This window comes from Phocoena sinus, chromosome X (genome assembly GCF_008692025.1).
Source record: "Phocoena sinus isolate mPhoSin1 chromosome X, mPhoSin1.pri, whole genome shotgun sequence".
Lineage (NCBI taxonomy): Eukaryota > Metazoa > Chordata > Mammalia > Artiodactyla > Phocoenidae > Phocoena > Phocoena sinus.
In genome coordinates this window covers 75,003,811-75,028,121 of record NC_045784.1, presented here as the reverse complement: position 1 = coordinate 75,028,121, position 24,311 = coordinate 75,003,811, and the positions used below count along the sequence as shown (strand labels likewise).

The 24,311-nt window shown below is 34.2% G+C and overlaps 1 protein-coding gene across 2 annotated transcripts in view; it reads right to left on the bottom strand.

Annotated features, from left to right (window-relative positions):
* The window catches only part of KLHL4 (kelch like family member 4), a 118,819-nt gene extending 105,929 nt beyond the window's left edge, over positions 1-12,890 (bottom strand). For both annotated transcript variants that reach the window (XM_032619865.1, XM_032619863.1), the window contains exon 1: positions 12,469-12,890. In XM_032619865.1, the coding sequence (XP_032475756.1) occupies positions 12,469-12,890 (422 nt within the window). The remainder of the gene's footprint in view (positions 1-12,468) is intronic.
* Between the last annotated feature and the right edge of the window lie 11,421 nt (positions 12,891-24,311).

The window sequence follows — 24,311 nt, the reverse complement described above, 5'->3', positions numbered from 1 at the left end:
ATGTAAATCATAGATTCAAGTGTATTTACTATTGTGTATGTAAAGTACAATCAATTATTATGCTTTATAACCTATTATACTTTATATGAGACCTTGCTGTTTTATTTATTGCATGTTTACAAATATATCAAGTATTAGGATCCTGTAGGAATCCTGACAAATTAGGCTTGCAGGAGCTGACAAAGTGTTTTTTAAAGTTTGGTTCAGAAGTTTGTTAAAAATTCAGATTCCTAAATCTCACCTCAAAACTAATAAGTTAAATTCTCTGGTAGTGGATACTGAGTAACTACATTTTTAACAAGCTCCCCAGATTATTCTTGGGCACAGTGAAGTCCAAGATCCTATTTGCACTAACAAGAAAGAGAATTGCCCCAGGTATAGCTCATTAAACTAGCATCTCTGAAAATTATCTGCCTCCCACACTCCATTACAACCAATATAATACTGGAAGTCCTAGCCAGAGCATTTAAGAAGATAAATAAAAGTTATCCCAATCAGAAGGGAAGAAGAAAAATTATCTGTGTTTGCAGACAACATGCTCTTATATGTAGATAACCCTAAAGACTCCTCAAAAAAGCTGGTAGAACTAATCAACAAATTCAGTAAAGTTGCAGGATACAAAATAAACATTTAAAATCCTTTCTGTTTCTACACCAACAACGACCTACCTAAAAAGGAAATTAAGAAAACTATTCCATTTACAAAAGTGTCAAGAAGAATAAAACACTTAGGAATAATGAAATTGAACCTTATGGCATATACAAAAATCAACTCACAATGGATTAAAGATTTTAATGAAAACCTGAAACCATAAAACTCCTAGCAGAAAATACGGGGAAAAAGCTTCAAGACATTGGTCTTGGCAATAATTTCTTGGATATAATACCAAAGCACAAGCAACAAAAGTGAAAATAGACTAGTGGGAATACATCAAACTAAAAGTACATAAAAAAGCAAAGGAAACAATCAATACTCAAAAGGAAAATAACAAAGGAAACAATCAATACTCAAAAGGCAACCTATGGAATGGAAGAAAATATCTATAAACCATCTATCTGATAAGGGTTAATATCTAAAATATGTAAGGGACTCACACAAGTCAATAGCAAAGAAACAAATAATCTGATTTAAAAATGGGCAAAGAAATAGACATTTCTTCAAAGAAGACATACAAATGGCCAACAGGTATATAAAAAGGTGCTCAACATCACTAATCATCAGGGAAATATAAATCAAACCCACAGTGAGATATCATCTCAAATCTGTTAAAAATACTATTATAAACACAACAACAACAAAAAAACAAATGATAACAAGTGTTGGTGAGGATGTGGAGAAATCAGAACCTTTGTTATATGTTGATGGGAATATAAAATGGTGCAGCTGCGAAGGAAATCAGTTTGGAACATCCCAAAAAACTTAAAAATAGAACTACCACAGGATTCAGCAATCACACTTCTTGGTATATATCATTAAAAAAATTGAAATCAGTTTCTTGAGGAGATATTTTCACTGCCATGTTCATTGCATCATTAGTCACAGTATCCAAGACATGGAAACAGCCTAAGTTTCCATTAACAGATGGATGCATAAAGACAATGTGGTATATACATACAATAGAGTATTATTCGCCTTAGAGAAATCCTGCCTTATACAACAACATCGGTGAACCTGGAGGACATCATGCTAAGTGAAATAAGCCAGTCACAGAAGGACAAAAACTGTATTATTTCATTTATATAAAGTACATAAAATAATCCAACTCATAAAAACAGAGAGTAGAATGGTGGTTTCCGGTGACTGCGGGGGAGTGGGAAATGGAGAGTTGTTGTTGAATGGATGGAGTTTCAATTATACAACTTGAATAGGTTCTAGAGATCTGCTCTACAACTTTGTGTCTATACTCTATTGTGTACTTAAAATTTTGTTGAGAGGATAGAACTCAATTTAAGTATTCTTGCCACAATAAAACTAAAGCTAAAAAGATATTTTTGAAAATTAAAAATCACTTATTCAAATGTTTAGTGAACTGCTCAGAGTCCTGGAATACCATTCAACTAGACCTTGATAAAAAAAAAGCATCATACTTTTTAAAATCTAAACATCCTAAATGGCTTTTCCACATGTCGAGTCCTATATTTTCTATTTTTTCTCACCACATTTTTTTCCTTTAAAGCATTATATATATTAACATGCTTTCTTTGCTACCATTCATTACTTTGTTTTTCCTGTGTAATGGAATGTTGGAGAATCTGAGGAAAGCAAGTGGAACTTCTCCCTAAAATTACTCACAGACACAAAATATTTTTCTTTTTTTCGGTACGCAGGCCTCTCACTGTTGTGGTCTCTCCCGTTGCGGAGCACAGGCTCCGGACGCGCAGGCTCAGCGGCCATGGCTCACGGGCCCAGCCGCTCCGCAGCATGTGGGATCTTCCCAGACCGGGGCATGAACCCATATCCCCTGCATCGGCAGGCGGACTCTCAACAACTGCGCCACCAGGGAAGCCCGTAGACACAAAATATTTGAATAACTTCTTGGACGTTAAAAAACCCAGACCTCTAAGATAAAGTCCAGATAGTCCTTATCTGTCTTTTAAGATCTTCCATGATCTATGCCTGACCTTCCTCTTTTGCTTAACTTTGTACTATTCTCCAATGTATATCATTCACTTCAGCCAAACTGAAATCTGTCATTTGAGCACACCTTAAATTTCTATGTTTCAGTGTCTTTTTCAAGGTACTGTGTTTGTCCTCCTACCTAGAATTCATTCTTCCCCATATCTGTATTAAAACGCTATCCATCCTTAAAATTGATCTCAAATCATGCTCCTCCATGAAATATTCTAAGATTGCTCTGGTCAGAAGAATTATTTCTTGTCTTTGAATGCCTAGCAGTTTCAATGACCAAGCAACTTAAACTGTTTTTGCAATACACTCTTTTTTTATTGCCATAAACCTACCAAGTGGATGCACTTTAGCTCCCCAACAGTATTTTAAGTCTCAAGTGGGAATCAACATCTATTATTTATCTTTCATCTTTAAAGTGCCTAAGAAAACATAATGCATACAATTGGGATTCAATAAACACATGTTGAATGGCAGAAACAAATGAATATCAGCATTTTATTTAAGCAATTGGCTCGTTGAATGTTACAACAGAATTCAGACTAAATTAAAGAGTTGCCTAAAGTGTTATGTGACAGTCTGTTACACATGCAATTGTTTATTAGTATTGTTATAGACAATGCAATCAACATTAGCCAGAAAAGTACATCTAAATGCCACTGTGTTGAAGCAATCTAGTTATACAGGGAAAATGTGGACAAAAGACTTAACAGTTAGCTTCTATTGAGTGAGCTAAAAGTGAAATGACCAAGAACCCATCACATGTTAAAGACCTGCCGAAAACACTTGTAAGGTGTATAGTATGGCTCCTGAAGAAGCAATAGCAATACACAGTGTGTAAGAAGGGGAACAAGTTTACATTCTGTACAATAGCATTCGAAAGCATGAAAAGGACAAGCCACTTCGACTAACAGTAACAGGTTAAGAAAAGTTAACTAGGAGTAAAAAAGCATTCACTTCTGATAGTTCCAATAAACATGATTGCTAGTATTGCTCTCCTCCATTGCAAATGCTAGTGATATGTAAGTATTATATCTATATATTGATTTGGGAAATAATTATTTTACAATGTTTTCAGAGTAAAAACATATGTTGAATAAAATTTCAGTAATACTTTTTCCATCCTAAAACATCAGATAATGAAAACTATTTGATTTTGATTTTCTCACTTTTAGTTACATTCTCTTAGATAGTTATTTTTAAGTCTATTTACAAAATCTTATTTCTCAACCACTGGGATACATATTGTCCATTCTCTTTAGTGAAATTGTAATCTTAATGGAATGGAATCACCATGAATAAAATATACTCAATGGCTGTATTTTTCATTTTAGCATGGAGTAATACAGATTTTTATATAAAGAAGATTGTTTTATACTTGCCATTGTTTCCTCCTAAGAGATAAACCACAGACAGTAATATGAAGAAATAGAAAAAATGTGGCAGGCCATAGTTTCATTTGAAATCTCCAATAAATATATACCACTTCATTAGTAACCATGGTGTTCTGGAGTGATTAAATAAAAATGAGTTTATTTATACCCAACTATGACTTTATTAATTGCTATGCCCTTAAAAGTTGGTCCAAGCCAAATGATAGAAACAATATCATGGGGATACGAATTGAAATTGCATGTAATTTTTAGTTGTTAACAGAACTTTAACTGATTTCCCTAAGATTGCCCTTAGGATAAAATCTTGTTGCTAATGTATAAGATTTTTGCACGGAGGAGGTAACAGCCCACTAATTTTTTTTTTCAGCCCACTGATTTTGATTTGGTATCCTTCTATTCAGTTGCCAAAGAACAAAAATAAACAAAACTAACAAATAACAGCATGTACTCAATTCTTAAAATTGGGTGGTCTTCTAGCATCGATTTACTAAATCTATTTACTAAGATAGTCTTTGCTAAAATATTGTACATTTTTAAAGAAAAATTGTGATAGTATAATGATAGTATAGGGAGTTCCTATAAACCCCACATCCAATTTTCCCTATTATCAATATCTTACACTAGTCTGGCACATTTGTTACCATTAATTGACCAGTTTTGATACATCATTATTAATTAAAGTCCATTCTTTATTCAGATGTCCTCAGTTTTTACCTAAAGTCCTTTTTCTTTTCCATATCACATTTATTCATCATGTATTCTTAGGCACTTCTTGGTTGTGACAGTTTCTCAGATTTTCATTGTTTTTGACGACATTTACAGCTTGAAGATTAAACACCAAGCATTTTGAAAAATGTCCTCCTATTTGGATTTGTCTGATGTTTTTCTCATGATTAGATTGGGATGGGGACGATGGGTTTTATGGAGGTAGAAGACAGAAGTAAAGTGCCATTCTCATCACACCATACCAAGTATATATACTGTCAACACTACTGAGCAGTTTTGATGTTAACCTTGATTACCTGGCTGAGAGAGTATTCTTCATGTTCCTCCACTGTAAATGTACTCTTCCCCCACCACGCTTCCATGCTATACTCATTCTTCGAAAAGAAGTCACTATGTGCAGCCCACACTTAAAGTACAGTGTTCAGCTCCACCTCCTTGAGGACAGAGTATGTACATAAATTATTTGGAATTCTTCTGCACCACAGATTTGTTTTTTCTGTCTTATTTATTTAAACATTGATTTATATCAATATAGACTTAAATTTTTATTTTTTACTTAGGTTTATAATACTTTTTTTTTGTTTGTTTGCTAATATTGTTCCAGCTTTGGCCATTAGGAGCTTTTTCAGTTGGCTCCTGTGTCCCTTTGACATACCCTCATGATTACTTTTTTGAGGACTTTCTACTTTATGACACAAGATATTCCAGATTCATCTTGCAGAATATTGACTTATGTTTCTTTATTAAGGATCCAGTGTTCCCCAGTCCTCCACCTCAATTTTAGTTTTTCATCTCCTTCAAATATAAGAATTTCACACTGATATACATACACACATACACACATATACATGTATACATATGTGTGTATGTATGTGCATGTGTGTATATGTGTATATATATAGCATTGAAACTATTTTTACTTACAAGGTCATAGGAAAGAAATCAAAAAGATTAGTATTAAGGGGCAGGTGTCTTACAAAAATCAGAAAGGAGATATACAAGTTTAAAAAATAAATTTTAATGTACTAAGTGATTGAATATTTAAGCAATGTGTAACAGGTCAATGCAATTAATATGCTGCTCCTGAAGTCACATATTAAGTAGTACCACATACTTTAAGTTCTTTATTTATATTTCCAAATGCAGAAGAAAAATAATTCTTGTCTTTCAAATATCAGAAATAACTATAGGTTCTTAATCATAATACTTAAAGAAACATGACCCTAACATATTGCCAGATGCCTAGATGGAAAGGAGTCCCAATTTTCTCAAATATTAAATACATTTTAATTAATGTTAGCTTAAATATATATGCAATACCACAATGTTAAGAATGAGTCGTGAGGACCATGGTACCTCACTCTCAGGAAAGAGGCTGTGAGTAGCAAGGATTTAAAATCAACCAACATAAGTTCATCAGGAATTAGGAATGTTAGGAATCATTGCACTAAGTTTAAATTATGTGTTAAAATATTCTAAATTTAGTAAAGCAATTGAATAACTTATGTAGTTTTATATGGTACATTTTAACCCATCGACAAAAAGATTTAACCTTAAATTTTCTATAAACAACAATAAAACTGTAGTTAGCTCCTTATTCTTTCCTTTGAAGTAACAGTTTCTACTGAATAATGCAGTGTAAAATTAAGTAACACAGGCCTAGTTCTGAACTTTAGAAGGCCACATTATTTTTGCCTTGTAAGAAGATAAGCAAAAACCACAACAGATATCCAACAAAATTATACCCAGAGAAAGATGTGAATGTTACCTTTACATTCAAAAATTTTCCTTGGGAACATGAGAAAATATATGTAAAATATTTAGTGCCTGGAACATAGTAAAGGTTTACAAAAGGTACTTATTATTTTTAATGTTGTATTATTACTGTTACTTTTCCAAAATCATCTGCTACTACTTTCCAAAATCATCTGCTACCACTCTCCCCTTTAAAAACCCTACTCCAGCTGCACTAGCCTCCTTGTGTTTAAACATATCAAGCACACTCCCATCTCAGGGCTCTTGAATTTGCTGTTCTGTCTTCCTGGAAAGTGCTCCCTGTAAATAACCGGGTACCTTACTTCCTACTTTATGAGAAAAGATATTAAAATAAACTTCATTATTTAAGATTTCTCTTATGCATAAATATTTCCCAAGCATATTCCATATCACAGATGGATCTGTGTTGAGGATGAAGACGCACAATACATTTGGCCTTATCTGAATTGTTTTGTTAAGAAAGCAAATACACCATCATGTGTCCATTTTCACAAAGGACACAGGGGCCACTGTACATGAGGCATATGGTCTGCTGGCTGAATAGCCAGAACCTCAGAGGACAAAATGACACCATGGTCAACAGGATGGCTGGAAAGTCTCCTCTGTGACCATGGAATATGCATGTGATCTTAAAGTCACTATAGTAAACAACAAGTCAGGACATATTTTTGAATTCACCAGTCAAGGGTGTTTGGAACATTAATCAATGGACTGTGTGGGTACATGTGGCATTGATGTGAATAGAAAAAATATGGATGGAGGTTAGGGGCTCCCCTGTAGCACAGCAGCAGTAACCTCTCATTTGTTTGAATTTTTGAGTCAGACATCCTCATGGCTGCCTCTTCATTTAGATGGCTTCACTTCATTTAGATCTCTGCTCAAATGTTACCTCATCAGAAAGGCCTTCCCTATCTGAAGGAGTATCCCTTCTTCACTCTATTCCCTCTAATTATTTTTTCTTCATAGTACTTACAACCATTTAAGTACTACATTTTGGTTTATTTTTATTATCTCTCTCTCCCCATTAGAATGTATACTCTGTGAAAACAAGTTCTCTGTTTTGATCTTGTTTTATCCCCAGTGCCTAGAAGTGTGCCTGACACCCAATGGTGCTCAATATTTGTGGAATGAATTATTAATTAATTCTAAGTCTTATTCATCCAATCCCCCCTTCTTCGGGATATCAAAGTATATAGTGCCAGCTGCTCTTTTTTTTTTTTCTAGGCAAGCTCACTTGAAAACTGAAAAGGTCTCAAATGGAGGGAATTTGGAGTCTTGTCTAACACTGCAACACTGGAAAAGATATACAAAATCATATATCATACAATTAGTAATTTATGCAAAAACCAAAAGCCCCAACAGGTAGTATGAGGGTATTATCCCCATTCCTGCTAATTCCTTAAAACTAAACACCCCTGTGAATCTCCAGCTTTGCACTGGGGCATGTTGTTCTGGGCCCATACACAGATCATCAGCATTTTATTCAATGTTCTCAAGCGCAATGAGGAGATAACAGCATTTGTCTTGGCAAATGCAGTTTACCACTTTATACACCTGGGTACTTAGGCATCATCTCTTTATGAGCAGTTAAAATATATATTATATATATATATATATACATATATAATCTTATAACTAAATATTCTGTAATATAAAGGCATAATCGTAATACACTTAAAATATTCTGATTTTTGGAATTCTAGGGATGAAATAAAGAAAAGAAAGGACATTGAGCAAGGTCATTATGGGGAAGCAAAGATGCAGAGTTCGTAGATAACTAGGACAAAAAGAAAATGATAATTGAGCCCAGGCATACTGATATGTGCATACTCACGGTGTGGGATCATGATACAGAGTTGCTCATAAATGAAGTACATACTATACTTCAATTACATAGGAATGTATTGAGGTTTCTAAATCCCACAAAAACATATTAATATAACTTAATACCTTGGCCTTACTATCTGTTTTAGTAGTAATGGTAGTTTATTCAACTATATTACATGTTAGTAATTTAGTCCATTCTCTATTAATCCCCTGCAATATTTGTAGGAAGCAGGATGGCTTCAAGACCTTTATTTTGCCCCAAGTGTTAGAGCCCATCTTGTGTTCTCCACACTGACTGCCGTTTTTGTTTGTTTGTTTGTTTTTTAACCACAAGACTTCTATTGAGGGAATAACAGGTTGCTGCCAACTTCGCAGGATTTTTTCCTCCTGCTTCTCAATTTTGTTGAAAAAGAGAGGCATTAGGAAAACGGGGCATAAAAGAGTTCCTTATCAAACTCTCTTTACCCAAGATGAAACAATTCAGAATGGGTAATGATAGATTAATAAACCATCATATTTCAATTAATAAGGTGCTCAATTTACCCCTTCTTTTCTGCTTAAAATATCCTTGGCACATCTATAAAACCACTTCCTGTATTTATTTTAAGAAAATATTAACTTTCCACTGTAACCATATAATATTTAACAGAAAATTTTTTAGAACATGAACACTATCAAGAATAAAATAAAAAGAAAAATATATTTAAAAATATTACTTGGTGACACTTTATATTTGACATTTTATCTGGCATTTTCGTTTAGCAACTAATTTATTGTAAATATATTCTCATGCTGGAAAATCAGTTTAGGGATCCTCAAAGAATTTTTTTTTTTTTTTAACATCTTTATTGGGGTATAATTGCTTTACAATAGTGTGTTAGTTTCTGATTTATAACAAAGTGAATCAGCTATACATATACATGTGCTCCCATGTGTCTTCCCTCTTGCGTCTCCCTCCCTCCCACTCTCCCCCTCCCACCCCTCCAGGCTGTCCCAAAGCCCCGAGCTAATATCCCTGTGCCTTGCGGCTGCTTCCCCCCAGCTATCTACCTTACTACGTTTGTTAGTGTGTATATGTCCATGACTCTCTCTCGCCCTGTCAAAACTCACCCTTCCCCCTCCCCATATCCTCAAGTCCGTTATCCAGTAGGTCTGCGTCTTTATTCCTGTCTTACCCCTAGGTTCTTCATGACATTTTTTTCCCTTAAATTCCATATATATGTGTTAGCATACGGTATTTGTCTTTTTCTTTCTGACTTACTTCACTCTGTATGACAGACTCTAGGTCTATCCATCTCATTACAAATAGCTCAATTTCATTTCTTTTTAAGGCTGAGTAATATTCCATTGTGTATATGTGCCACATCTTCTTTATCCATTCGTCCGATGATGGGCGCTTAGGTTCTTTCCATCTCCGGGCTATTGTAAATAGAGCTGCAATGAACATTTTGGTACATGACTCTTTTTGAATTTTGGTTTTCTCAGGGTATATGCCCAGTAGTGGGATTGCTGGGTCGTATGGTAATTCTATTTGTAGTTTTTAAGGAACCTCCATACTGTTCTCCATAGTGGCTGAACCAATTCACATTCCCACCAGCAGTGCAAGAGTGTCCCCTTTTCTCCACACCCTCTCCAGCATTTATTGTTTCTAGATTTTTTGATGATGGCCATTCTGACTGGTGTGAGATGATATCTCATTGTAGTTTTGATTTGCATTTCTCTAATGATTAATGATGTTGAGCATTCTTTCATGTGTTTGTTGGCATTCTGTATATCTTCTTTGGAGAAATGTCTGTTTAGGTCTTCTACCCAAAGCAATCTACAGATTCAATGCAATCCCTATCAAACTACCACTGGCATTTTTCACAGAACTAGAACAAAAAATTTCGCAATTTGTATGGAAACACAAAAGACCCCGAATAGCCAAAGCAATCTTGAGAACGAAAAAAGGAGCTGGAGGAATCAGGCTCCCTGACTTCAGACTATACTACAAAGCAACAGTAATCAAGACAGTATGGTACTGGCACAAAAACAGAAAGATAGATCAGTGGAACAGGATAGAAAGCTCAGAGATAAACCCACGCACATATGGACACCTTATCTTTGATAAAGGAGGCAGGAATGTACAGTGGAGAAAGGACAGCCTCTTCAATAAATGGTGCTGGGAAAACTGGACAGGTACATGTAAAAGTATGAAATTAGATCACTCCCTAACACCATACACAAAAATAAGCTCAAAATGGATTAAAGACCTAAATGTAAGGCCAGAAACTATCAAACTCTTAGAGGAAAACATAGGAAGAACACTCTATGACATAAATCACAGCAAGATCCTTTCTGACCCACCTCCTAGAGTAATGGAAATAAAAACAAAAATAAACAAATGGGACCTAATGAAACTTCAAAGCTTTTGCACAGCAAAGGAAACCATAATCAAGACCAAAAGACAACCCTCAGAATGGGAGAAAACATTTGCAAATGAAGCAACTGACAAAGGATTAATCTCCAAAATTTACAAGCAGTTCATGCAGCTCAATAACAAAAAAAACAAACAACCTCAAAGAATTTTGTCAGGAAGTCACAGTAGATAATTTAAATTATTCTACAACAGAGTCAAATGTGCTTAATATTAACTTCCATATTCAGCAGTTTTTAAAATTGTTGTCCATGGTGAGGGGAAATAATTTGAAAACCTGCTGAATCTAAAGCATAGATTATATATTACTTTGAAATCCAAGTATTTGTACTAAATACAACCTGCAATCCCAAAAGTTATACAGTATTTTCTGGAGTAATCACAAAAATGTTTAGGAAAATTCTTACATACACATTTTATTTCTTAAGACATCTGTATCACAATCTATTATTATAGTTAAATTCATTTCAAAAAATCATTTCATTATTTACATTTCATACAGAAAGACTGAGTTCGTATAAAGGTATCATTTTGCACAGTTGCTTTGTCTTTTGCCATAATGTTGTTATGCTGTTTTTTCTATTGATTATGTTTTAAAATTATGGAAGCAAGGGACTGTCAGGTAGATATATTGCAAAAACATATCTAGAAGCAAATTTGCCAGTCCTTCTCCTCTAAACTTATGTAGAGACACAGTATACCAAATATCCAGATTTCTAAATAAGTTAGCATACCTTCATGTTGAACTGCTATAAAATTTAAGACATTTCAAAAATACCTTTTTCTGTAGCTCTTTTACACTTTAATTACATTACCAAAATCGTTAATTGTGTCTACAACATGTTGGGGAAATAAAATCTGATAATGAAACAAGAAAAAAAAAAGTAAGGATCTACTAGATTAAGTTATGTTAGACAATATTAGAGGAGGGAACATAATTTCCTTCCACTCAAATAATTCTGGTGGACAGAAAAATAAAGTCAAATATTTTATGAGCTATACTTAAACTATACTTTATTATCACTTCTTATTCAATTTTAATATTCTGAAACACTTGACATGTTCCATTTCCTACTTTAAGATCTCACTGCTGTAAGCAACATTTCATTATTTGCTTTATGCAAAATATTTTCATAATTGCAAGCTAGCTATGAAACTAACACAACTTGAAAGAAATCTCAAATGCCAAAGGAAACTGTTCTGTACTCTCACATAAAGATAACATTTATCAAGCGTCAATATAGCAACCACATACTAAGGAATAGATAAGGATGTGCTGAGCAGTCAGAGCTTTTATTTTGTCAGAGTTGGCCTGACAAAGTCAGAAAGAGTTCTATATAATTCATCACATTGTACAAAAAATCATAACTATTTGAACATTCAAGCCATAGAAGATATATACAGAAAATTAGCAATTATAATAAACATCTCTTAGAACTGAAACAGTATTCTTAATGGAATCGGAATGGAATAGGAAAAGTAAACTCACAACTCTAAAGCATATATCCCATTAATTATCAAAATGAATGTATTATTACTATTTTCCTTTATAGACCTAGAGGAGGGGGTTACTTGGAGACCCTGATTGGCTGCATACAAATTCAGAGATTATTATAACACTTTTATTTAAACATTAAATGAGAGTTTTAGAGGATAAGTTAACCTAAGCTATGACTTTGTTGTTATGTTTTCGAAAACTCCTACCTTGCTGTTGAATCTTCTGTATTGTCATCAGCCATCATCTCCAAATCTTGTGAGTGTTTCTCACAAGCTTCTTTGAACAAATTCTTCTCTGGAACTGCTTTAGGAGTATCTTCATTTGTTCGAAGATGTTCTATCAGGTTTTGTGAGTGCCAATTCTGAAGGGCTCTTTGATGGGAAGGGGCCGATCCTGGCACTGGTGTCAGTATGCTGTGGTGGACAGGACTATTGCTTTTCTTCAGTCCATTTCTGTCCCGAGAGTGGTTCTTCAACCTGCCCTGAACCGGGGTCCCTCTATGCTCATATCCTTCCTGCTGAAGGCAGTTTCCAGTGTTGGGCGAACCTTGAGAAGGATGACTAAACCACCTCCAGCGTAGCCTTAGGATCTGTTTCACATCAAACTCTTTCTTGCCAGACACTGACATCGTTGCAGGAGGAAAGACAAAAGCCTTCTCTCACAGAAAGGAAACAGCCTTTGTTATCTCTTGTTTCTCTGCCTCTTCTGTAGGACTAACAAAAGCATAAGTGAGAGCAGTCTTTCTTGCTCTCCCCTCCCCCGCTGTCTGTGGCATACTGTGAATACTTCTAGCTTTCCAGCTGAAGCAGAAAGCTGCAGCTAACAGTGTAGGTGGGAACCCATACAGACAGGATGATGAGGTCAGACCTTAAACAAGTAAATCAGCTTAGCACAGGAAAGCAGCTACCACAACACACTCCAGCTGCTAGATCTGCACACTCCCAGCCCTCCTGCCTGGACTTGCAAATATCTAACCCAGCTCTTTCCTAACTGAAGTACAGTAGCTTCAGCCTTTAAATCCAAGCAAGTGAGCAAAAGCAAAGTGTTTAAATTCACTTCCTTCTAGATCCCACTCACCCCATCCCCTGCCAGATTTCATTTCCTGGCAACCCACTTTTAAAAATGTGCCACTTTGTCCTAGGAGAATTTGTAACAAGGAATTCATTATGATCTATTTTGGGGTTCTTATGGAAAATTTGATGGTGGTTCATTAAGGGAAAACATCTTGTCATCTGTCCCCTCATGCACGTTTGTAGTTATTTTTATAAAATAACTGAAAATGTGAGTGTCTTTATAGAAATATTTGCTTGAAAACTTGAACAATTCCAGAAACATAAGTAACTGTTGCTTACCCATGACTAAAAACACACACTCCACTAGGGAATGTAGTAACAGTATTTTAAGTCTACAGCTGAAGGAAGAGAGCAGTGTTTTTCTAAGCTCATTAGGTTAGAAGACATGTCTTCTCTCAGGAACCAAAACTTGAAAACGAATAGTTCATCCTGGCTCCATGCCAGTATAAACACTTCCTTATCATGCTCTTTACTTTCACAGGCAGTGTTAAAGGTCTATTTTCTTTGTTCAAAAGTCCATATGAGAGGATGCAAAAGCATGTTTTGAAGTAACTCCAAATTGTCACATAACTCAGTCATAACTGGGCACAAAGTACTTTGAGGTATGAATCAGAATCACTACTGTGTACAGGGATAAATGTTTCTATAACAGTATTGTATCAGGAATGTATTCACCAATGCCATTTTGAAATTTAGTTTGAACTTTGTAACTTCCATGTCATGCATACATGTGATAAGGGGGAATTGTACCATTGGATCCTTAGAAAGAATATTGAAATTGTGAGGCTTTGATTTTAGTTCTGGCTTTACAGTCAATGAGCTGTATGATCTTGGACAAGTCATTTTACTTCTTTACATCAGTTATGAAGAACTGATATGGAGGCTGAACAAATTTCCAAGTTTATACTTGCAATGGATTTTTAAAAATTTGGAAATAGAGAATAAAATGAATATCTTTTTGTAAGTTTTGGTAGATATTTTACCTGCAATTATCTATAAATCTAATTATATCTTTCCCTTTCCCCTCCTGTTTTTGTAGGTGTAATGGGAAATTTATGTGTCAACTTAAATGGCCTACAGGGTACCCAGATATTTAGTCAAACATTGTTTTGGGTGTTTCTGTGAAGGTGTTTTTGGATGAGCTTAACGTTTAAATCAACAGACTAATAGATTGTCTTCCCTAGTGTGGGTGGGCCTCTTCTAATCAGTTGAAAGCCTGAATAAGCAGAATACTGACACTTCCCCAAATAAGAGGAAATTTTTCCTGCCTGACATCCATCAAGCTGGGACCTCATTTTTTTTGTTTTGTTTTCCTGACTTCAGGCTCAGACTGAAATATTGGCTCTTCTTGGATCTCAAGGCTGTTGGCCTTTGGATTAAAACTATACCATCAGCCCTCCTGGGTCTCCAACTTGCTGACTACAGATCTTGGGACTTGTCAGCCTCCATAATTATGTGAGCCAATTCCTTATAATAAATCAATTTCTATCTATCTACATATCTACATCTCTATCTATCAATATTTTTCTAATACTAAGCAATTAGTAAATACACACTGATAGATATATAGTTGATTTTTATACCAATTATAAGCAGGTTACTCCCATCTTCAATTTTCCAAACGATTTTCCAATAAGCTCCTAAGCCTCAGTGTTTGCATGTATCATCCTTTCTCCTTGAATGTATTGTCTGCTGCTGTTAATTAGCATATATATAATTGAAGAGAATCTCAAATACTACTTTGGAGGAGCCCCAGACACAGTGAGTCTGGACAACTAAACATGAATTACTGGGTAGATAACATTCCAAGTAAATGCCTAGTCAAGATTTGTATTTTAGGTCTTTGTATTCCCCACTGTGCCTAAAGTATGGTGTTGGACATAGAGTAAGCGAACTGTAAATACCAGGCAGAATGAATAAAATATTATAATAGAAGTGTATATAGTATGTGGTAGACACAAGAAGAATTACTGATTTGGCCACCTAAGTAGCTCTAAATAATACCTTATTGGATACTAAGAATCTGCAACCTTATTTTCCTAATATGTTCCCTGAGCTTGTTAATGATTCAGATATAATTGTATATTTCCCTGTGTACCTTTTATAAGATGAATAGTAACTAATACCTATCAAAATCTAAACACTGATAGTACAGTACTCTATATGATTCTACTGAGAATGTGCTTTATTAAAGTACGCAGATTATGGCCATTTTCTTAGATCTTGGACACAGAATTGTAGAATGACTAAGAAAGTATTGTCTAGAAAATAAAGAGAATAATATTTTATGAAGTGTGAGGATTCCTTTTAAGTTTCTTATTATAAAGGAAAGATTTAAGCATACTAAAGCAAAAATAAAGATGTCTGTGAGGATAGGAACCATATTTCATTAATCATCTCCTACCCATTGCTTTACTATCTACTTGGTATCTAGTAACTATTTAATATAGGTAGAATTAATGAATGAAAAATTCTAAATGATTTTATTATCACAGAACTTACTATCTCAATAAGTGCTGGAATTTTGAAATGAAAATGACAAAATGGTTATGGGCTAAAATACCCTTCTAAATAATTAATGATTATACAAGTAGGGGGACAAGCCTGCAAACCGATTGAAATCTCCCAGCAACTTACCAGCCATACACTCTCTTGTTGCATTCTGAGTAAAATTCTGGCCAGTAAATTAAATTAGTCAGCTGCTGGGACACTTCCGAGGTTAATATTATTCAAATGTACTTAGGAATACTTAGTTTTATTTCTTTCCCATAATTATATGATTATACAACTTAAAGAAAAATAACATGGTTATAGATTTCTGTGTAGCAAAGGCTGTACATAGCAACTTGTCACTGTCCTGATGTGTAACTATTCACTTGGCACAAACCACAACAGGTAGTGCTATGGTGAAAAGAAAAGCAATATCAGATTTAGAAAGCTTGGATGCTAAACACATGGGTCTTAACCAATCCTGTCTTAAGTTACTGCACCCAAAATCACTACAAAATGTTGAAGGAGGCTAAAAAACATTAACATTGACTCATAGTCCCTGTCAGTTTCCTGACCCTGCAAAAGGAGATCAAAGAATTGAATGATACTACCATAACAAAACTTCCTCAATTTATATCTACTTATTTAGGTGAACTAACTTTTTTCAGTGCTCATATCTGTAAAACCAAACAAATAAACAAAAATAACTTTTGCTCATACCTGTCTCATTCCAGCAAAATGTAATATCCATTGTTGTTACTTGAACTTAGCACAAAAGCAAGGTCATTTGTCCTTACTAACAGTACATTCCCAGTAAAATTTTAATGTGTTTAATATCTTTTATAAATATAAAATGCACCTATGTTGTTTTGTTTAATTATTAGACTAATAGTTATAATGCTCCTTAAAGAAAAATATTATACTTAGAGGCAAAGGAAATTAAAAGAAAAAAATCAATTTATGTATATATTTTTGTTGTAGGAATTATAAGGTAATCAATAAAATACTTTTTGACAAAATATATTATGTTAGAAAATGATTATTTTAGGAAAGTGGAATGAAAATATATGTTCAAGGAGAAAGTGAACCATTTAAAATTTCTGCTTCTAAAGAAAGTTTTTCCATGTATATTAAATTAATGATAGAGGTATCAAATCACCACAGTATTTACTACATTCCGTTGGATATATTTGAACGAGTGATTTAAAAGATTTATTTTGAAATATCAATATTTTCAAATATGCTGGAAATTACACTCCTTGCAGCTATTTAAATGTATGATACAATATTTTAAATGTGAGCTTTGTAATGTATCAGGCTGTACAATGTTTTTCAAACTTTTTGTAGGGGTCATATGGAACAAAAATGTTTGAAGACAACATTTTGCTAAACGCTAACATTTGGTCAAGGCTAACTCAAATTTTGAAGATCATAACTTGATTTTAATCCCCTTTTTGTTCCATTTCATAGGCAAGTTAATTAGGGATATTCTACAGTAGCTTTCTACAAATGCTCCCCATTTATCCCTCACTTAGTTCCCTTGAAATTTAACTGCTGCCCCTTTCTCTATATTGAAACTCTATATAGGAAATCATTCCAATGCAACTGTTCTCAGACTTTAGTGAATCAAGACTTTACATATGTTACTTATTAAAACTATAGATTCTGATTACTTTTGAGATAGGGTACAGAAATCTGCCTTTTTAACAATCACTCTAGATGATTCCCTTTGTAGATGGCCCACAGATCACAATTTAAGAAATAGTGTTTTAAAGTAATCAATGGAAATTGTAAGACAGGGATGAATATCTTCATTAAATAATGTTCAGGGCTTCCCTGGTGGCGCAGTGGTTGAGAGTCTGCCTACCAATGCAGGGGACACGGGTTCAAGCCCTGGTCTGGGAAGATCCCACGTGCCGCGGAGCGGCTGGGCCCGTGAGCTACAAATACTGAGCTCTGCGCGTCTGGAGCCTGTGCTCCGCAGCAAGAGAGGCCGCGACAGTGAGAGGCCCGCGCACCGCGATGAAGAGTGGCCCCCGCTTGCCACAACTAGAGAAAGCCCTTGCACAGAAACGAAGACCCAACACAGCCAAAAATAAATAAATGAATAAAAAAAAAAAAAAAATAATGTTCAAAGAACAGTGGGAGTTAAAAATAAACTTGTGCTTTGGTCACAACCCACGTATCACCTTTGTTCAACATAACAACTCATACACTTTAAACATTTTTTATTCATTTGGAGCCTCAGTTTACTGTCTGAAGATAAACTTCAAGCTGTGTACAAATATTTTCTTTTCAATATTTTGTATTGGAAGCTAAAATCACTCACTGCTGAGTTACCAAATCAACAGTAATTAAGTCACCTAAAAAAGCAATATATACACATCTATAGGAATATAAACGTGACAATTTTCCAGCCACATGACTATTGAATTGGACCCAGATAGGTAATAGGGTAAAAGGGAGAGTGAATTGGACCCAGATAGGTAATAGGGTAAAAGGGAGAGAGATGTTTTGTGTTTCTTCTTTATTACCTACAGTGGGTATCAGAGTGCTGAACAGAGAAACAAGTAAGTTCTATCATGTGGTAATACTGTGATGATGAGCAAACTGATTAACTCTCATTCATTTATTCAACAAACAAGTGATGGAGAAACAAGAAGTCGAGAAGGAACATTCAAGTTGGAGGAGGTTGACAGCTGAATTCTAGGGATAAAGCTGGTTGAGATCAAAAGAGAGCAGCCAGAGCACGTGAGAGATAATATATAAGGATATAGCCATTGAGAACCCCACCAAATATTGAATTAATGCCTCATTAAACCCTGTGGAAGGGCATCCCTGTTCTGGGAAGACTTGCATTATCTTCATCTTGGATTGTTAGGTATGCCACCTGCTCTCTCAGTCCCTATCTCCTTTTTATGCTACCCATAAAATGGTGGCCAAAAAAATAAAATAAACTAACCGATGATTTGTCCCTAGTTGAATACAACTATTCTCATTGCTTATTTCCTTAACGGCTTTTTAAAAAAAATTTATGACTTCATTCATTCATTCACCCAAAAGAAACTTATTGAGTGCATACTATAAGCCAGGCTTTGAGGATGCAAATATGATTGCATTGTTCTTGCTCATAGAACTTATCTTTTGCACTATTGACCATCCCACCTTTTTTGAAGCCTCCTCCTCCTTATCTTACTTTTTAATTTTTTTAACATCTTTATTGGAGTAAAATTGCTTTAAAATAGTGTGTTAGTTTCTGCTTAATAACAAAGTGAATCAGTTATACATATACATATGTTCCCATATCTCTTCCCTCTTGCATCTCCCTCCCTCCCACTCTCCCTATCCCACCCCTCTAGGTGGTCACAAAGCACCGAGCTGATCTCCCTGTGATATGTGGCTGCTTCCCACTAGCTATCTATTTTACATTTGGTAGTGTATATATGTCCATGCCACTCTCTCACTTTGTCACAGCTTACCCTTCCCCCTCCCCATAGTCTCAAGTCCATTCTCTAGTAGGTCTGTGTATTTATTCCCGTCTTACCCCTAGGTTCTTCATGACTTTTTTTCCCCTTAGATTCCATATATACGTGTTAGCATATGGTATTTGTTTTTCTCTTTCTGACTTACTTCACTCTGTATGACAGACTCTAGTTCCATCCACCTCACTACAAATAACTCAATTTTGTTTCCTTTTATGGCTGAGTAATATTCCATTGTATATATGTGCCACATCTTCTTTATCCATTCATCCAATGATGGACACTTAGGTTGCTTCCATGTCCTGGCTATTGTAAATAGAGCTGCAATGAACATCTTATCTTCCTTAATATACTGTCTTTCCCTACCCTCTGTGCCCTGGTTTTCATTATTATTTCCTCTTCCCCTGACATCTACCAGTGAGCAAGTCCTAAATTTCAGGTTTGTATCACTGCTTTTACTAATTTACACTAGCTGTCTTGTAAAGTGTATTCACCTTCAGATTTGAGCTATGATCTCTATGTCAGTGATTCCTAAATCTTTCTTTTAAGACACACTATGATCTATATTTTGGATCCAGTTCTCTAGTTGCCTACAAGAACCTACTATATAAAAAATGTTTACCTCTATTTCATGACCACTGAACTCTCAAGAATCTGTATGCTGAGGTAACAGTGTATAACAGAAAATGAATATCAGTTATTCCATAGGATGATTACCTTGGATTAAAATTTTACTGAGTTTGGATTAAACAGAAGTGGTTTTAGAAACAAGATTTTACTCTAAAATATTTTTTGAAATTATCTTGGCACTAAGCAATGTGAACCTGACTGTAAATATAAACATAGACATTGGTCTTTAATTATATGAAATTATGATATATTTTAATGTTAGCTACCATAAATAAATACATGTTCAGTATCACAAATATGTTCAGATGTAGTCATAACCTATTTTAATATTTAGTAAAATATAATCCTTTATTTTTAATTTTATTGAATAGATGAAAAGTTATTCTTATTCATTGTTTACCTTCAGTCATGAAGAATGAAATGAAAATATGATGTGTTGAGACAAATTAAAATCATAAATTTTCACATTAAAACTATTTAGATTCATTTCCAAGACCATGTGAAGTGGGAAATTGAGAACATAATCCAGAAATATACTACCAAACGTACTAGGGAGGAAAGAATATCTAAATTACCCCAAATTGCTTGCCAATATGATGGAATCCATTAAAAGAGTAATTGTATACATTATATTTAATCATGAGTAATAAAAATAAGACTAATTTTACTATTTTAAACTGAATCTCTTTTCCTCATTTCAGAATGGAAACTTGAAAAGAGTAAAGTAATATACAATGGCAGAACAGAGTTTTTTTGTTTTTTGCGACTGTGTACATGTGTATGTATGTGTGCATTTAATAGAGCCTTTTATTTTGGAGGCTGTTTTTGGCCTTTTTAGAAGCCTCATGCCAGATATCTCATATATAATGAAGAAACATCATAAGATACAACTGAAGCAGGCAAAGGATGAATCTGAATTATCTATAATAGCTTGTATTAGTAAGTCCACAGTTATAGATGAAGTCAAAATCTAAATTCCACAAGGATTTTCATTATATTTGTTTTCCAAACATTTTGTAAAATGAGAAAAGAGCTTCTGGGAAAAACTTGAAAGAGAATTTAGAAATTTCAACATAACAACCTCCCCCAAATTTCTGTGTACAGAACAGTATAATATTTCATAAATACAAATCCTGCAATGCAGCCTTCGTGTGATGTGTATGTGTGTTTGTAAAAACACAGAAAAAATAGATAGATAGATAACCTGAACTAAATCATGTCCTGTAGATTAAAAAAAAAGAAACCCAAAAAACAAACTTTAAGCAGTACATTCTATGTCAAAAGGTCAATAATACAATTTTTCTTCTTCGATCACTACACAAGTACACAGATAGGCAGACAGCCCCTGTCAAAGGCACACAGGTATAGTTATATGCTGATAAGCACACATATATGCAAACATACATTGAATTCAGGTAGTTAGAAATTTAAGAAAGTAAAGAACTTTAATCTCTACTAAATTCTAACTCAAGTGTATGAACATACAAGTCAGAGCTACAAAATCACAGTTATCTGGTTAGCAACACACTTTGGCTTTAAGAAATTCATTCAAAATAATACACATACATGCATATGTATTATGTACATTCTCATAGTCATTACATAGAGAAGAAATTTACATTAATATAATGTCACTTCATCTTGGTAACCTGTCTTTCACAAGTAATTCCTCTATATGTTGATTATCAATTCCTTATTTAGAATTGACAGTTGAAGTATAAAAATTAACTGTAGTTTCAGAAAATTATTGAGTATATATTTGTGGTATAAATATATTCACTATAGGTATTTGCATTCAATGGATTATGAGAAGTAAGTTCATATACCGAGGGTTGTACTGGTAATTCAATTCAGGCACTATTTACTAACTACTTATTATGAACAAAGCATTGCTAGGTAATGGGAAATATTTACAGTCCAGTAAAAAATAAGGATTTTAGGAAGATAAATAGAGCAATATTGTGAAGGATGGATTACAGCAAAAAGAGAGGGAAACCGAAAATCAGGAGGCTGCTGCAACAGCATAGATAGACGATTAAAAGAGTCTGAATCATAATGATTGAAATGGGAAGTTGGGGAAAATCATGAATGAAATCATGAAGTAGCATGAACAGCATCTGATGACTGATTATATATGGATGTAGATATGAAGACATGAATCACTAATAACTATTTAGTTTCTGCCCTTGGTAACTTAAACGTGGATGATGCAACAGGAAATAAAAAGTAAATAGGAACAGCTTATCAGGTGGAATGTGAAAGTACAAGATGCAGAATGATGTAGGTTGAGTTTGATATCCCACTGGCATGGATCTGTTCAGTTGGTATTTGGAAATTTAGATCTGGATCTCAATACAGAGCTCAAGGATGGAGATGAAGATTTAGGAATTTTCCACCTAAGAGTTGATTATTAAAAGCTTATGAGTGGATCAGTTCACACAGAGATGTCTGTGAGGGTGGAGGGCAGAGCAAAAGGAAAAGACAGAGGAAACAATTTAGGATATGTTTTTAGTGAGAGCCCAAGGTTCTCAATATTCTAAAGAAATAGAGAATGAGAAAGAAAGTAGACTAAAATTGTTACACCAAAACCTAAGTGAATTAGGCATAATAAACAAGACTCAAAGTAATTTCAATACACTTTAAGTTATACTGTTATATAATATAGCACAGAAAACAGAGCTCATGTTCACAAGGTCAGAAATTTTAAGGATAATTCTGTGCTTGGTATCTGCTTAGATATTACAATGTTTCACTTAAACAGTAACAGTGGAGCAAATTTCATGAGTCAGTTTTTATATTAACTACCTATTAGAATACTGAGGTGCAGGCTGAAGAATTTCACATAATATACATTATGTAAACCGTATTTCTAGTTGTCTTGGAGGTATGAATTGTGAGAACAGATGAAACTGTGTACACAAATGTAAAATCTTACCTGAAGCTTTCCGTAGGCAATTGGAAATCTCAATTAATATCAAGCCTGAGTGAACATTTATATATTGAAGTTAATAATAATTTAAGGGCTCTGTTTAACAGTTTTATTTCTTTAAAATCTGATTAATGTCTCCTTGGTTATGCAGAAAAGGTTGAAAAGGTTATACTTAGCTTACAGTTAAAATGTTTTGAACAAAATGCCATTTGAAAAGAATGGCCTAAGTTTATCAGGGCATGTGGCTTCAAAGACATCTCTAGATTAAATAGAGACATAAAATGGATGTAGCATAGTCATCAAGTGATGACTAGAGAGATATGACTGAAGATTTTACAGAGAAATCGTTGAACTAATCCTATTTTTAGTTCCCTTACTTACGTGTTCTGTAAACAAAATCATAAACACTGCCTTGTGACTCAGGTCGTTTTTGTAAAAGAAAGTAAAGAACAACAAGCCCTTTCCCTAGCTTGTGAGATATTATGAGGATAAGAAGAGCAATTTAATCTATAAGGTGTTTATAGTCATCTAGAAACAGTCAAAGTAAAAATACAATTTCTCATTATAACACCATTATTTCAGAGGATTTTACTGTTGGAAAAAATTTATTTGAGCACATCCCTATGTTTTATGGAATATCATAAAAAATAAAGAAAATTCATAGCACTTAGTACTGAGTAAACTGCTAGCTAATGGGATGAGCAGAACATATAGGGATGATTGAAAGTGTGGTTAAGAGCTGTAAGAGTAAAAGAAGTTACTGTTATCTCATAAAGAAGGTAAATGAAGTATTCTTCTTAGAGTTAACAGTTCACTTTAATGATGCCATTTTTCTCTTCTAAGTAAGCTTATAAACATGGCTGTCAGTTTTGGATGATCAAAGCAAAGTAATAAGGAAATGTGGAGAAGTGCATTATTTGTGTTGTCCGTGGAGAGAGAGAGAAAAAAAAATGCTAGCCTCTTTCGGTACAAAATATATGAAAGCTAACATTTTAGTCTTGATTTTAAAAACTGTTAGTTTACATTACAAAAAAGCTATGTTCTACCAAAACATTTTACTGAATTTTCTTTTAGTATGTAAACTCTGTTCTCATAAAGCTGCTGTTTGTACACACACACACACACACACACACACACACACACACAGAGTTTCCTGTGTAGGAAATTGATACTATCCACAATTATTTTGCAAAAATATGTTAAATTTAGCCAAAAAATATAGAAAGAGGGCAATGTATGTGAACAGCCAATTCAGAAGTGAAGTAAAAAACTTCATGTCCCCCAAAAATGTGAAGGAAAGCTCAGAATCATGTGTGATCAGAAAAGTGCAAATGAAAAATAAAAGTGAAATTATATTTCATGTCCATCGAATTGGCACAAATTTAAGTCTTAAAATACCAAGAATTGACAAGGACATGAGGTTATGTCAGAAGAGTTACATTTAA